The 12,145-nt window shown below is 44.0% G+C and overlaps 1 protein-coding gene across 3 annotated transcripts in view; it reads left to right on the top strand.

Annotated features, from left to right (window-relative positions):
- Positions 1-12,145, top strand: part of SACM1L (SAC1 like phosphatidylinositide phosphatase) — a 69,909-nt gene that overhangs the window by 12,093 nt on the left and 45,671 nt on the right. Inside the window, exon 2 of one of the 3 annotated variants that reach the window (XM_086368425.1) lies at positions 1,950-1,991. The exons of the other annotated variants lie outside the window; for them this stretch is intronic. Coding sequence (XP_086224551.1) covers positions 1,950-1,991 — 42 coding nt within the window. The remainder of the gene's footprint in view (positions 1-1,949; positions 1,992-12,145) is intronic. 3 annotated transcript variants of the gene reach the window in all.

The following is a 12,145-nucleotide window of genomic DNA, read 5'->3' as shown; positions in this document are numbered from 1 at the left end:
GGTCTGCAGGCTCTGTGGCAGGGTTAATGGTGACCTCCAAGAGCGCTTACACCAAGGGGGACCTTCTGGGTCTACTGCTGCTGTGCCCCCATCCCTGTGGGGAGCCCCTGCGGACCCGCCTCCACAGGAGACCCTCCAACACTAGCAGGTGGTTTCGGTTCGGTCTCCTGTGGGGTCACTGGTCCTTTGAGTCTTGGTGTGCCCAGGGTTTTGTTTGTGCCCTCCAAAGCTGGAGTCTCCGTTTCCCCCAGTCCTGTGGAAGCCCTATAATTAAGTCCTGTTGACCTTCGTGGCCAGATTCCCTGGGGATTCCTAGTCCCTTTGTCAAATCTCCAGACTGGGAAGCCCAGCGGATTCTGAACCTTCACAACAGTGGGAGAACTTCTTTGGTCTTCTTATTCTCCAGTTTTGGGTCACCCATGTGATGGGTATGGGATTTGATTTGATTGTGATTGCGCCCCTCCTACCGTCTTTGCTGCAGCTTCTTCTTTGTCTTTGGACAATTTGGTGGGTTCCAGCGTCCTCCTGCAGAGAAGGCGATGGCACCCCACTCCAATACTCTTGCCTGGAAAATCCCATGGACGGAGGAGCCTGGTGGGCTGCAGTCCATGGGGTCGCTGAGTCGGACACGACTGAGCAACTTCACTTTCACGTTTCACTTTCACGTATTGGAGAAGGAAATGGCAATCCACTCCAGTGTTCTTGCCTGGAGAATCCCAGGGACGGGGGAGCCTGGTGGGCTGCCATCTATGGGGTCGCACAGAGTCGGACACGACTGAAGCGACTTAGCAGCAGCAGCAGCAGTCCATTGTGGGCTTGCCCTGTGGCTCTCAGCTGGGAAAGAATCCGCCTGCAATGTGAGAGACCTGGGTTTGATCCCTGGCTTGGAAAGATCCCCTGGAGAAGGGAAAGGCTACTCACTCCAATATTCTGGCCTGGAGAATTCCATGGACTGTATAGTCCATGGTGTTGCAAAGAGTCGGAGATGACTGAGCGACTTTCACTTTCACTTTCAATATTGTGAAATATACACTTTCATTGTATATGTGCCATATCGTATTTATCCACTCATCAGTTGTTGGACATGCAGGTTGCTCCCATGTCCTCACAGTTGTAAACAGTGCTGCCGTGAGCCTTGGGGTACACACGTGTCTGTCTGCATTATGCTTTTCTCAAGGTATACGCCCAGCAGTGGGTTTGCTGGTTCGTATGGTAGTTCCGTGGCTTCCCTGGTGGCTCAGATGGTAAAGAATCTGCCTGCATGTGGGAGACCCGGTTCAGTCCTTGGGTAGGGACGATCCCCTGGGGAAGGGAGCGCTACCCACCGCAGTATTCTTTCCTGGAGAATTCTGTGGACAGAGGAGCCTGGCAGGCTACAGTCCATGGAGTCTCAAAGAGTCAGACCCGACTGAACAACTAACACTTCGCTGTTCTCACAGTAGTTCTAGTTTTAGGTTTTCTAATTACTTAATTTCGCTCGCCTGGGTCTTTGTGTCTGTGTGGGCTATTCCTGGTTGCAGTGTGTGGAGACTGTTCCCTGGTTGCAGTGCACTGGCTGCTCGTCGCGGTGCCCTCTGTTGTTGTGAAGCACGAGCTCTAGACTCACAGGCCTCAGTGGTTGTGCCCGGGCTCACTGTTGTGGCTTGTGAGCCCTAGAGTGTGCAGGCTTCAGGAGCTGTGACTCACAGGCCTAGAGCACAGGCTTAGTTGCGTATGGAATCCTCCTGGACCAGGGATTGAACCTGTGTCCCCTGCTTTGGCAGGCAGATTCTTAACCGCTGGACCACCAGGAAAGTCCTGTTTTTGGTTTTTTAATGAACCTCCATAGTGGCTGTTCATCCACATCTCTGCGAATGGCCCAATTTCATTCCTTTTTGTGGCTGAGTAATACTCCACTGTGTATATGTATCTCCTTCGCTTTATCCATTCATCTGTTTTTGGACTTTCAGGTTGCTTCCTGGATACTGGAAACAGTGTTGCTGTGAACATTGGTAAATGTGTCCTTTTGAATTGTCATTTTCTCAGGGCGTATGCCCAGTCGGGGGATTTCTGGGTCATATAGTAGTTTTCTTTTTAGTGTTTTAAGGAGCATCCATACAACTCTCCACAAGGGCTGTACCAGTTTACCTTCCCAGCACGATGCGAAACTGTTCCCTTCTCCACATTCTCTCAACATTTACTGCTGTAGATTTTTCTGACGATGGTCACTCAGGCTGGTGTGAGGTGATTCTTCATTGATCTGCATTACTTTAATTAGGAATGTTTGTGTGCTTTTTGTTGTTGTCTACTCACTCACTCGTGCTCTACTTTTTTGGGACCATGTGACTGCAGCCCGCCAGGCTTCTCTATCCATGGGATTTCCCAGGCAAGGATATTTGAGTGGGTTGCCATTTCTTATTTCAGTGGATCTTCCTGACCCAGGGGTCAAACCCATTTCTCCTGTAAGTCTCCTGCATTGCAAGCTGATTCTTTCCCATCCTATTAGGTCATTTGCCCATTTTTTGATTGGGTTGTTTTTATTTTGATATTTTTTTTAAGTTAATTTTTTGTTGGCCGTGCTGGGTCTTCATTGCTGCAGCCAGGCTTTCTCTAGTTCCAGCAGGTGGGGCCTAGTCTGTCGTTCGGTAACCCTGGCTCCTCATTGTGGAGGCTCCTCTTGTTGCAGAGCATGGGCTCTAGGGCGCGTAGGCTTCAGTTGTTGGGGCCTGTGGGCTCAGAGCACAGACTTAGCGGTGGTGGTACACAGCTTGGTTGCTCTGTGGCATGTGGAATCTTCCCCGACTGGGGGTCAAACCTATGCCCCCCGATTCAGTAGGTGAATTCTTAACCAATAGACCACCAGGAGCTCCAATTGTGAAGCTCCAATACTTTGGCCACCTGATGTAAAGGACTGACTCATTGGAAAAGACCCTGATGCTGGGAAAGATTGAAGGCAGGAGGAAAAGGGGACAGAAGAGGATGAGATGGTTTGATGGCACCACCAACTTGATGAGTTTGAGCAAGTTCTGGGAGTTGGTGATGGACAGGGAAGTCCGGCGTGCTGCAGTCCATGGGGTCGCAAAGAGTGGGGCATGACTGAGCGACTGAGCTGAACTGAGACCAGGAAGGTGCTGTTGGTATATTTTGGAGAGTATTCCATTGTCCATTGCTTCATTTGCAGATATTTTCTCCTATTCTGAGGGTTGTCTTTTTGACTTCTTTATGGTTTCCTTTGCTGTGCAGAAGCTTTTGATTTTTATTAGGTCCTGTTTTTATTTTTATTTTCATTACTCTAGAAGGTGGGTCCAAAAAGATCTTGCTGTGGTTTATGTCAAAGAGTGTTTTTCCTATGTTTTTCTCTAAGAGTTTCATAGTGTCCAGTTTTATATTTCGGTCTTTTATCCATTTTGAGTTTATTTTTGTGTAGGGTGTTAGGTAGTGTTCTAATTTCATTTTTTTACACGTGGTTGTCCAATTTTTCCAGCATCGCTTATTGAAGAGACTGTCTTTTCTCCATTGTATATTCTTGCTCCTTTGTCATAGATGAGGTGACCATAGGCGTCTGGGTTTATCTCTGGGTTTTCTATCCTGCACCATTGATCTGTATTTCTCTTTTTGTGCCAGTACCATATTGTCTTGATTAGTGTAGCTTTGTAGTACAGTTTGTAGTCTGGGAGTTCTGGTTCCTTCAGCTACCTCTTTTAAGATTGCTTTGGCTATTTGAAGTCTTTTATTTTTCCATACAAATTGTAAAATTTTTTGTCCTGATTCCATGGGAAATGCCATTGGTAATTCCATAGGGATTGCATTGAATCTGTAGATTGCTTAGGGTAGTAGAGTCATTTTTCACAGTGTTAATTTTTCTGATTCAGGAGCACAGTAAATTTCTCTGCTTATATCATTGATTTCTTTGATCAGTGTTTCATGGTTTTCTGAGTGTAGGTCTTTTGCCTATTTAGGTAGATTTATTCCTGGGTGTTTTGTTGTTGTTGTGATGGACAATGGCATCGTTTCCTAATTTTCCTATCAGATCTTTCGTTACTAGTGTATAGGAATGCAAGAGGTTTCTGTGCATTCGTTCTGCAGCTTTACCAGATTCACTGATTGGCTCAGTAGTTTCCTAATGGCATCTTCAGGATTTTCTGTGTATAGTAGCATATCATCTACAAACAGTGACAGCTGTACTCCTTTTTCCTTTTATTTCATTTTCTTCTCTGATTGCCATGGCTGGGACTTGCAAAGCTGTGTTGAGTAAGCATGGTGATTGTGGACACCCTTGTCTTGTTCCTGCTCTTACAGGAAATGCTTTTAGTTTTCCACTGTTGAGAATGATGTTTGCTTTGTGTTTGTCGTACCTGGCCTTCATTATGTGAGGTAGTTTCCCTCTATGCCCGCTTTCCAGTTTTTTTATTTTTCTAATCATAAATGGGTGTTGACTTTTGTCAGAATCTTTTTCTGCATCTGTTAAGATCATATGGTTTTTATTTTTTAATTTGTTAATATGGTATATCACATAGATTGGTATGTTGAAGACTCCTTGCATCTTTAGGGTAAATCCCAATTGATCATGGTATATGATTGTTGTAACGTGTTGTTGGCTTCTCTTTGCTAGTATTTTGTTGAGGATTTTGGCATCTATGGTCAACAGTGATATTGGTGTGTAATTTTCCCTTTTTTCTGATATATTTTGTCTTGTTTTGGTATTAGGGTAGTGGTGGTCTTGTAGAATGAGTTTGGAAGTGCTCCTCCCTCTGCGGTTTTTGGAAAGCCTTTGAGAAGGAAAGCTGTTAGCTCTTCTCTAAGTATTTGATAGAATTTGCCTGTGAAGCCATCTAGTCCTGGACTGTTTTTGTTGGAAAAGGGTCATTTATAGTTTCAATCTCTTCCTGGTTCATTCTTGGAAAGTTGTACCTTCCCTAGAATTTGTCCATTTGGGGGAGGTATAGTTGCTTATAGGGCTTCCCAGGTGGCAACAGTGGTAAAGACCCACCTGCCGATGCTGGAGACATAAGACGCAGGTTTGATTTCTGGGTTGAGAAGATCCCCTGGAGGAGGGCATGGCACCCACTCCAGTACTCTTGCCTGGAGAATCCCATGGACGAGGAGCCTGGCGGGCTGCAGTCCAGAGTCGGCGCGACTGAGCACAGCAGAGCATGTAGTTGCTTGTGGTGCTCTCTACGATCCTCTGTATTTCTGTGGTGTCAGTTGTAATTTCTCCTTTTTCATTTCTAATTTTATTGATTTGAATTCTCTTTTTTTTCTTGTTGAGTCTGACTAAAGTTTTATCAGTTTTGTTTATCTTCTCAAAGGACCAACTTTTAGTTTCATTGACCTTTGCTTTTGTTTTTGTTATTTCTATTATCTTTGTTTCTATGTCTATTGTGTTTCTATTCTTTATTTTCTGTTTTCTTCTCTTTATTCTATTTCACTTATTTCTGTCTGATCATTTTTTTTCCTACTGACTTTGGTTTTTGTTGCAGTTACTCTTCCTCTAGTTGCTTTAGATGTAAGGTCAATTGTTTACGTGAGATTTTTCTTTTCTAAGTGTGGTTGAGGTGCTGTAACCATCTTAGCTGCTTTCGCTGGCCTCGCGGGTGTGGGATCATCCTTGCACTGCCGTTCGTCCGATGTGTGTTTATTCCTGCCTCCTCTCTTCAGTGTGTCTTGGTTGGTTGATAGTGTGTTGTTTACCCTCCAGGTGTTTGTGCTTTTATAGTAGTTTTTTCTTTCATTGATCTCTAATCTTACAGAGTTGTGGTCTGAAAAGGTGGTGGATGTAATTTCAGTTTTCTTAAACTTACCAAGGCTTGATTTGTAGTCCAAGCTATGATCTATTCTAGAGTGTTCCACATGCACTTGAGAAGAAAGTGTGTTTTGCTGCTTTCAGGTGGAATGTCCTATTCATTAAGTCTGTCTGGCCTGAGGTGTCATTTAAAACTTGTGTCTCCTTATTTTCTGTCCGTCTGTCCACTGTTGGAAGGGGCTTGTTAAAGTCCCGGCTGTCACTGTGCTGCTGTTGAGCCTCCTTGTGTGGCTGTTAGCATTCGCTTATGTGCTGAGGGGCTCCTTTGTTGCGTTCGTGTGTGTTTGTTTCTTTGGCTGCTCTGGGTCTTAGTTACATCATGTGGGATGTTTCCTTGTGAGTCTCAGGCTCAGCAGTTGTGGCTTGCGGGCTTAGTTTCTCTGTCACGTGTGGGATCTTAGTTACCTAACCAGGCACAAATGTGCGTCCCCTGTGTTGCAAGGCGGATTCTTAACCACTGGACCACCAGGGAAATCCCAAACCTTTCTTCTATTTTCTCAATCCATGCCTCCCTTCTAAGATTTCATATCATCTTTATTATTACTCTGAATTCTTTTTCAGGTAGGCTGCCTGTTTCCTCTTCATTTATTTGAGCTTGTAGGTTTTTTACCTGTACTTTCACCTGAAAAATTTTTTTGCCATCTGTTTCTTTTTTTTTTGATGGGTGGGATTGTGTTCCTATCTTCTGGGTCAGGAAGATCTGGAGAAGGGCATCCCACTCCAGTATTCTTACCTGAAGGAGCCCATGGACAGAGAAGCCTGGCGGGCCACAGTCCATAGGGTCTCAAAGAATGAGACAGACGGAAGCGACTTCGCACACACATGTTCCTATCTTACTGGCTGTTTGGCCTTCGGCTTCCAGCACTGTTGTCTGCAGGCACTTGGGTAGAGCGGGGTCTTGGTGCCAAGATCAGGACCTCAGAGAGACCTCTCTCCAATTAATATTCCCAGGGGTCTGAGGTTCTCTGCTAATCTAGCAGTTCAAACTTGGTGCTCCTACCACAGGAGCTCAGGCCCAACCTTAAGCACATGAACCAAGATTATGCAAATCACGCGGTGCGGCAAGAAAAAAAAAAAGGAGCAGAACAATAACGGAGAATAAAAAATAAAATTAGAAAACTAAGAGATATTTTAGAAAAAAATAAAAATATAAGTGAAACGGTAACCAGAAGGTAAAATAGAATCACAGTCAGTTCAGTTCAGTCGCTCAGTCATGTCCGACTCTTCGCGACCCCATGAATCGCAGCACACCAGGCCTCCCTGTCCATCACCAACTCCCAGAGTTCACCCAGACTCACGTCCATCGAGTCTGTGATGCCATCCAGCCATCTCATCCTCTGTTCTCCCCTTCTCCTCCTGCCCCCAATCCCTCCCAGCATCAGAGTCTTTCCCAATGAGTCAACTCTTCGCATGAGGTGGCCAAAGTACCGGAGTTTCAGCTTTAGCATCAGTCCTTCCAAAGAAATCCCAGGGTTGATCTCCTTCAGAATGGACTGGTTGGATCTTCTTGCAGTCCAAGGGACTCTCAAGAGTCTTCTCCAACACCACAGTTCAAAAGCATCAATTCTTCGGCGCTCAGCCTTCTTCACAGTCCAACTCTCATATCCATACATGACCATTGGAAAAACCACAGCCTTGACTAGACAGACCTTTGTTGGCAAAATAATGTCTCTGCTTTTGAATATGCTATCTAGGTTGGTCATAACTTTCCTTCCAAGGAGTAAGCGTCTTTTAATTTCATGGCTGCAATCACCATCTGCAGTGATTTTGGAGCCCTCCAAAATAAAGTCTGACACTGTTTCCACTGTTTCCCCACCTATTTCCCATGAAGTGATGGGACCGGATGCCATGATCTTCGTTTTCTGAATGTTAAACCTTAAGCCAACTTTTTCACTCTCCACTTTCACTTTGATCAAGAGGCTTTTGAGTTCCTCTTCACTTTCTGCCATAAGGGTGGTGTCATCTGCATATCTGAGGTTATTGATATTTCTCCCGGCAGTCTTGATTCCAGCTTGTGCTTCTTCCAGCCCAGTGTTTCTCATGATGTACTCTGCATATAAGTTAAATAAGCAGGGTGACAATATACAGGCTTGACGTACTCCTTTTCCTATTTGGAACCAGTCTGTTGTTCCATGTCTAGTTCTAACTGTTGCTTCGTGACCTGCATATAGGTTTCTCAAGAGGCAGATCAGGTGGTCTGGTATTCCCATCTCTTTCAGAATTTTCCACAGTTTATTGTGATCCACTCAGTCAAAGGCTTTGGCATAATCAATAAAGCAGAAATAGATGTTTTTCTGGAACACTCTTGCTTTTTCCATGATCCAGCGGATGTTGTCAATTTGATCTCTGGTTCCTCTGCCTTTTCTAAAACCAGCTTGAACATCAGGAAGTTCACGGTTCACGTATTGCTGAAGCCTGGCTTGGAGAATTTTGAGCATTACTTTACTAGTGTGTGAGATGAGTGCAATTGTGCGGTAGTTTAAGCATTCTTTGGTATTGCCTTTCTTTGGGATTGGAATGAAAACTGACTTTTTCCAGTCCTGTGGAAGAGGGCATTAGAGGGCAGAGACACTAAAACCATAATCACAGAAAACCAGTCAATCTAATCACACTAGACCACAGCCTTGTCTAACTCAATGAAACTAAGCCATGCCCATGGGGCCACCCAAGATGGGCGGGTCATGGTGGAGAGGTCTGACAGAATGTGGTCCACAGGAGAAGGGAATGGCAAACCACTTCAGTATTCTTGCCTTGAGAACCCCATGAACAGTATGAAAAGGCAAAATGATAGGATACTGAAAGAGGAACTCCCCAGGTCAGTAGTGCCCAATATGCTACTGGAGATCAGTGGAGAAATAACTCCAGAAAGAATGAAGGGATGGAGCCAAAGCAAAAACAGTACCCAGTTGTGGATATGACTGGTGATAGAAGCAAGGTCCGATGCTGTAAAGAGCAATACTGCATAGGAACCTGGAATGTCAGGTCAATGAATCAAGGGAAATTGGAAGTGGTCAAACAAGAGATGGCAAGAGTGAATGTCGACATTCTAGGAATCAGCGAACTAAAATGGACTGGAATGGGTGAATTTAACTCAGAATCACAATAGCAAAAGGGAAAAGAGGCCCCAAATGGCCTTGGCTGTGGAGGGTGGAGCTTAGGTAGGGGCAGGTCTAGGATAAGGACCTCCGGGGCAGGAAGAGACCTGGGGATGAGGGGCCGGGCTTAGACACCGGCAGCTGGAGAGGGTCCTCAGAGTGCAGAGCATCAGGCCCAGGGCCTCATCAGGCGCCCTGGGGCCCGAGTGGGCAGGGGGCTCACCCAGCTCTGCCCCATCCTCTGAGCCCTGAGGGGCCCTCCCTGTCCACCTCTCTCCAGAGACTTTAAGACAGCAGAAGATAACAAATCCAGCACTCAGTGGTCCAAGGCCATTCAGTGGGAAAAAATAATAATGCCATCGTTTTGTGGGATCTCTTCTTAGTACCAAGCATGTCACATGTATTCTCTCATTTACCCTCACCCATTGCTTATCAGTTTTTAATGGAGAAAGCTGAACCGGGAAGTTCAGTGGTTTGTTCAGGGGCTTATGACAGTAAACATGGAGTTGAAATTCCAATCAGGTTTGTAAGAGTTTAAAACTTACAACTTTTTCACCGTACTGCATTACTAGAATTTAAAGACATCATCTTTTGGTAGGATGGCCTAGAATTCAGTGTGTTCAGAGATCCTTGTGAGTCAAGGAAACATTGTTACTTATACCTAGATTAAGACATAAGGGGGAAAAACTTGGTTTAATAAAATATAAGGACATTATATTAAAAATAGTTTTTAAAAAGTTTTATCACTTAGAAACTCAGACCACCAGGTGTCAGATTCAGTTGAGGGAACATCTCCTTGCTTTCTGCCGGGAAGATGAAGTGTGTGTTTTGGCCAGAGGTTAGTGTGGAGGTTATTTCATTCTAGGAGGGGTTTGATCACTGTATTAGTTTTGTCTTGCTGCTGTACCAAATTACTATAAATTTAGAAACTTGAAACTATACAAGTATATTATCTCTTAGAAGTCCAGTGCGAGTCTCAGTGGGCCAAAGTCCAGTGTTTCATGGTGGAGACTTCGGGGAGGAATTCGCTTACAAGCTCATTCAGGGTGTTGACTGCATCTGCTTTCTTGAAGTTGTTGGACTGAGGTTCGTTTTTTTTGCTGGCTGTCAGCCTGAGACTACCTTTAGCTTTTAGAGGTCACTCTCCTGTCCCTGCATGTGACCTCAGCATCTCAGGAATCAGTGACAATTTGTCAGATCTTCTCATGGTTCAAATCTCTCCTCCCCGCTTCTGCGCCTTCTCTCTGACAGACTCTTCCGTTGTCTTTTGCTTCTGTCTTCTGCCCATCCCAGCAATCCAAGGTAATCTCCTCCCTTTTTTTTTTTTTTTTTTTTGGCTACAGGGCACAGCATGTGTATCTTCTTTGACCAGGGATCAAACCCACACCCTCTGTAGTAGAAGTGTGGAATCTTAACCACTGGACCCACACCAGGGAAGTCTGACAATCTCCCTTCTTTAAGTCCAGTTGACTAGTAACCTTGATTCCATCTGCAGGGCAGTACCTAGATTGAATAATTAGGAGTGGGAATCTTAGGCAGTGATCTTTAGAATTCTGCCTACCACAATCATTTCTGCAGGAAAACTCTTTAATTTTCAGCATATTCTGTCTGCAGTTGAGCTGTTCAGATTTTTTAAATAGTTATGCAAAGTAAAAGTGGTTCCTAAAATAAGAAGCAGGGTTGTAACCAGCATCTTATGCTGTCTTTCAAAAGCTGACTAAAAAAGCTACACTAAAAACTTTTTTTCTTATTATAGACTCATGATCTTTACAAATAAGTGGAGAAAGACATTCACTCATAATTCTTAGTGTTTTTATTTTTATAAATTTCAGAACCTATGTCTTTGATAAATCAGACCTCTCTATTACGCAGTGTTGATGTTTTGGGTGAGGATTTACCCCTGATATGCTACTCTGGTTTCTTGCTTTGGAATGTAACTTTTTCTTGGATTGGTTTTTGTCATATTCTGATTTGAAGACTGCATTTCTTGTAAATGTGCAGATTTACATTGATATGAATTCCATCCAGATATATTGGAAAATAATTAGGTCTTTAAAAAGCTTGGAATTATGAGAAAGGCAGATTTGTCACTGTAATTCTGGGGCCAAAAAAAACCTAGGTATTCTTACTTTTTAGAATATTGTTACTGGAATAATTTTATCTGATTAGAAATATGTGGTAAAATTAGTAGCTTAATGCAGTTGGGAAGCCATATGAGTTAAGCTATAGCTAGGGCTTTCCTGGTGGCTCAGTGGTAAAGAACCCGCCTGCCAATGGAGAAGATGTGAGTTTGATCCTTGAGTTGGGAAGATCCCTGGAGAAGGAAATGGCATCCCACTCCGGTATTCTTACCTGGGAAATCCCATGGACAGAGGAGCCTACCTGATGGTCTGCAGCTTATGGGGTTTCAAAAGAGTCAAAGATGACTTAGTGACTAAACAACAAAGTAACAATATAGATAATAGGTTGGTGTTCATGTATTCCAGTTGTGTATGTTCAAATAGAATATATTTAAATTGAGGGGCTCCTCTGGTGGTCCTTAGGACTTCCCTGGTGGCTTAGATGGTAAAGTGTCTGCCTACAATGCGGGAGACCCGGGTTTAATCCCTGGGTTGGGAAGATCTCCTGGAGAAGGAAATGGCAACCCACTCCAGTATTTTGCCTGGAGAATCCCATGGACGAAGGAGCCTGATGAGCTACAGTCTGTGGGGTCGCAAAGAGTAGAACACGACTGAGTGACTTCACTTTCTTTCTTTACTTTCTGGTGGTCCAGTGAGCTTCCAAAGCAGGGGGCACAGCTTCAGTCTCTGGGCAGGGATCTAAGATCTCACATGCTCTATATGCCCCCCTCCCCCCAAAATAGAATGTTTTCAAATTGAGATATAAATTGATTTCAGTATCTTCCTAACAAAAGTAAATTGTTTAAATGTTGTCCATTGGCAAAGGTATCAATGCCTTCTATTGTATTTCCTAAAATATGGATTGATTACCCTTTAGGGTCCTGTGTTTAGGGCCCTATAATGAAAACTTGCAACTTTTCTCTCTTCTCCTTTAAAGACTGTTTCTGTTAATGACAGAAAGTTGTTAAACCTGAGTTAGCCCTGTTATGCTTAGCCAAAGTACTTAATAGATGCTTATTTAATACTCACTGTTCTGTGAGTGAGTTCAGTTGTATCATTGTTTTAGACCCCGCGTGCAAGCAATATCGTATGATATCTGTGTTTCTCTAGGTCCATCCATGTTGCTGCAGATGCCATTATTTCCTTCC

The sequence above is a fragment of the Bos grunniens genome, chromosome 22, assembly GCF_055505025.1.
Source record: "Bos grunniens cultivar Pamir isolate PY7600 chromosome 22, Bosgru_T2T1.0, whole genome shotgun sequence".
Lineage (NCBI taxonomy): Eukaryota > Metazoa > Chordata > Mammalia > Artiodactyla > Bovidae > Bos > Bos grunniens.
The sequence above is the reverse complement of the archived record's forward strand: the minus strand, read 5'-3'. Positions and strand labels throughout refer to the sequence as shown.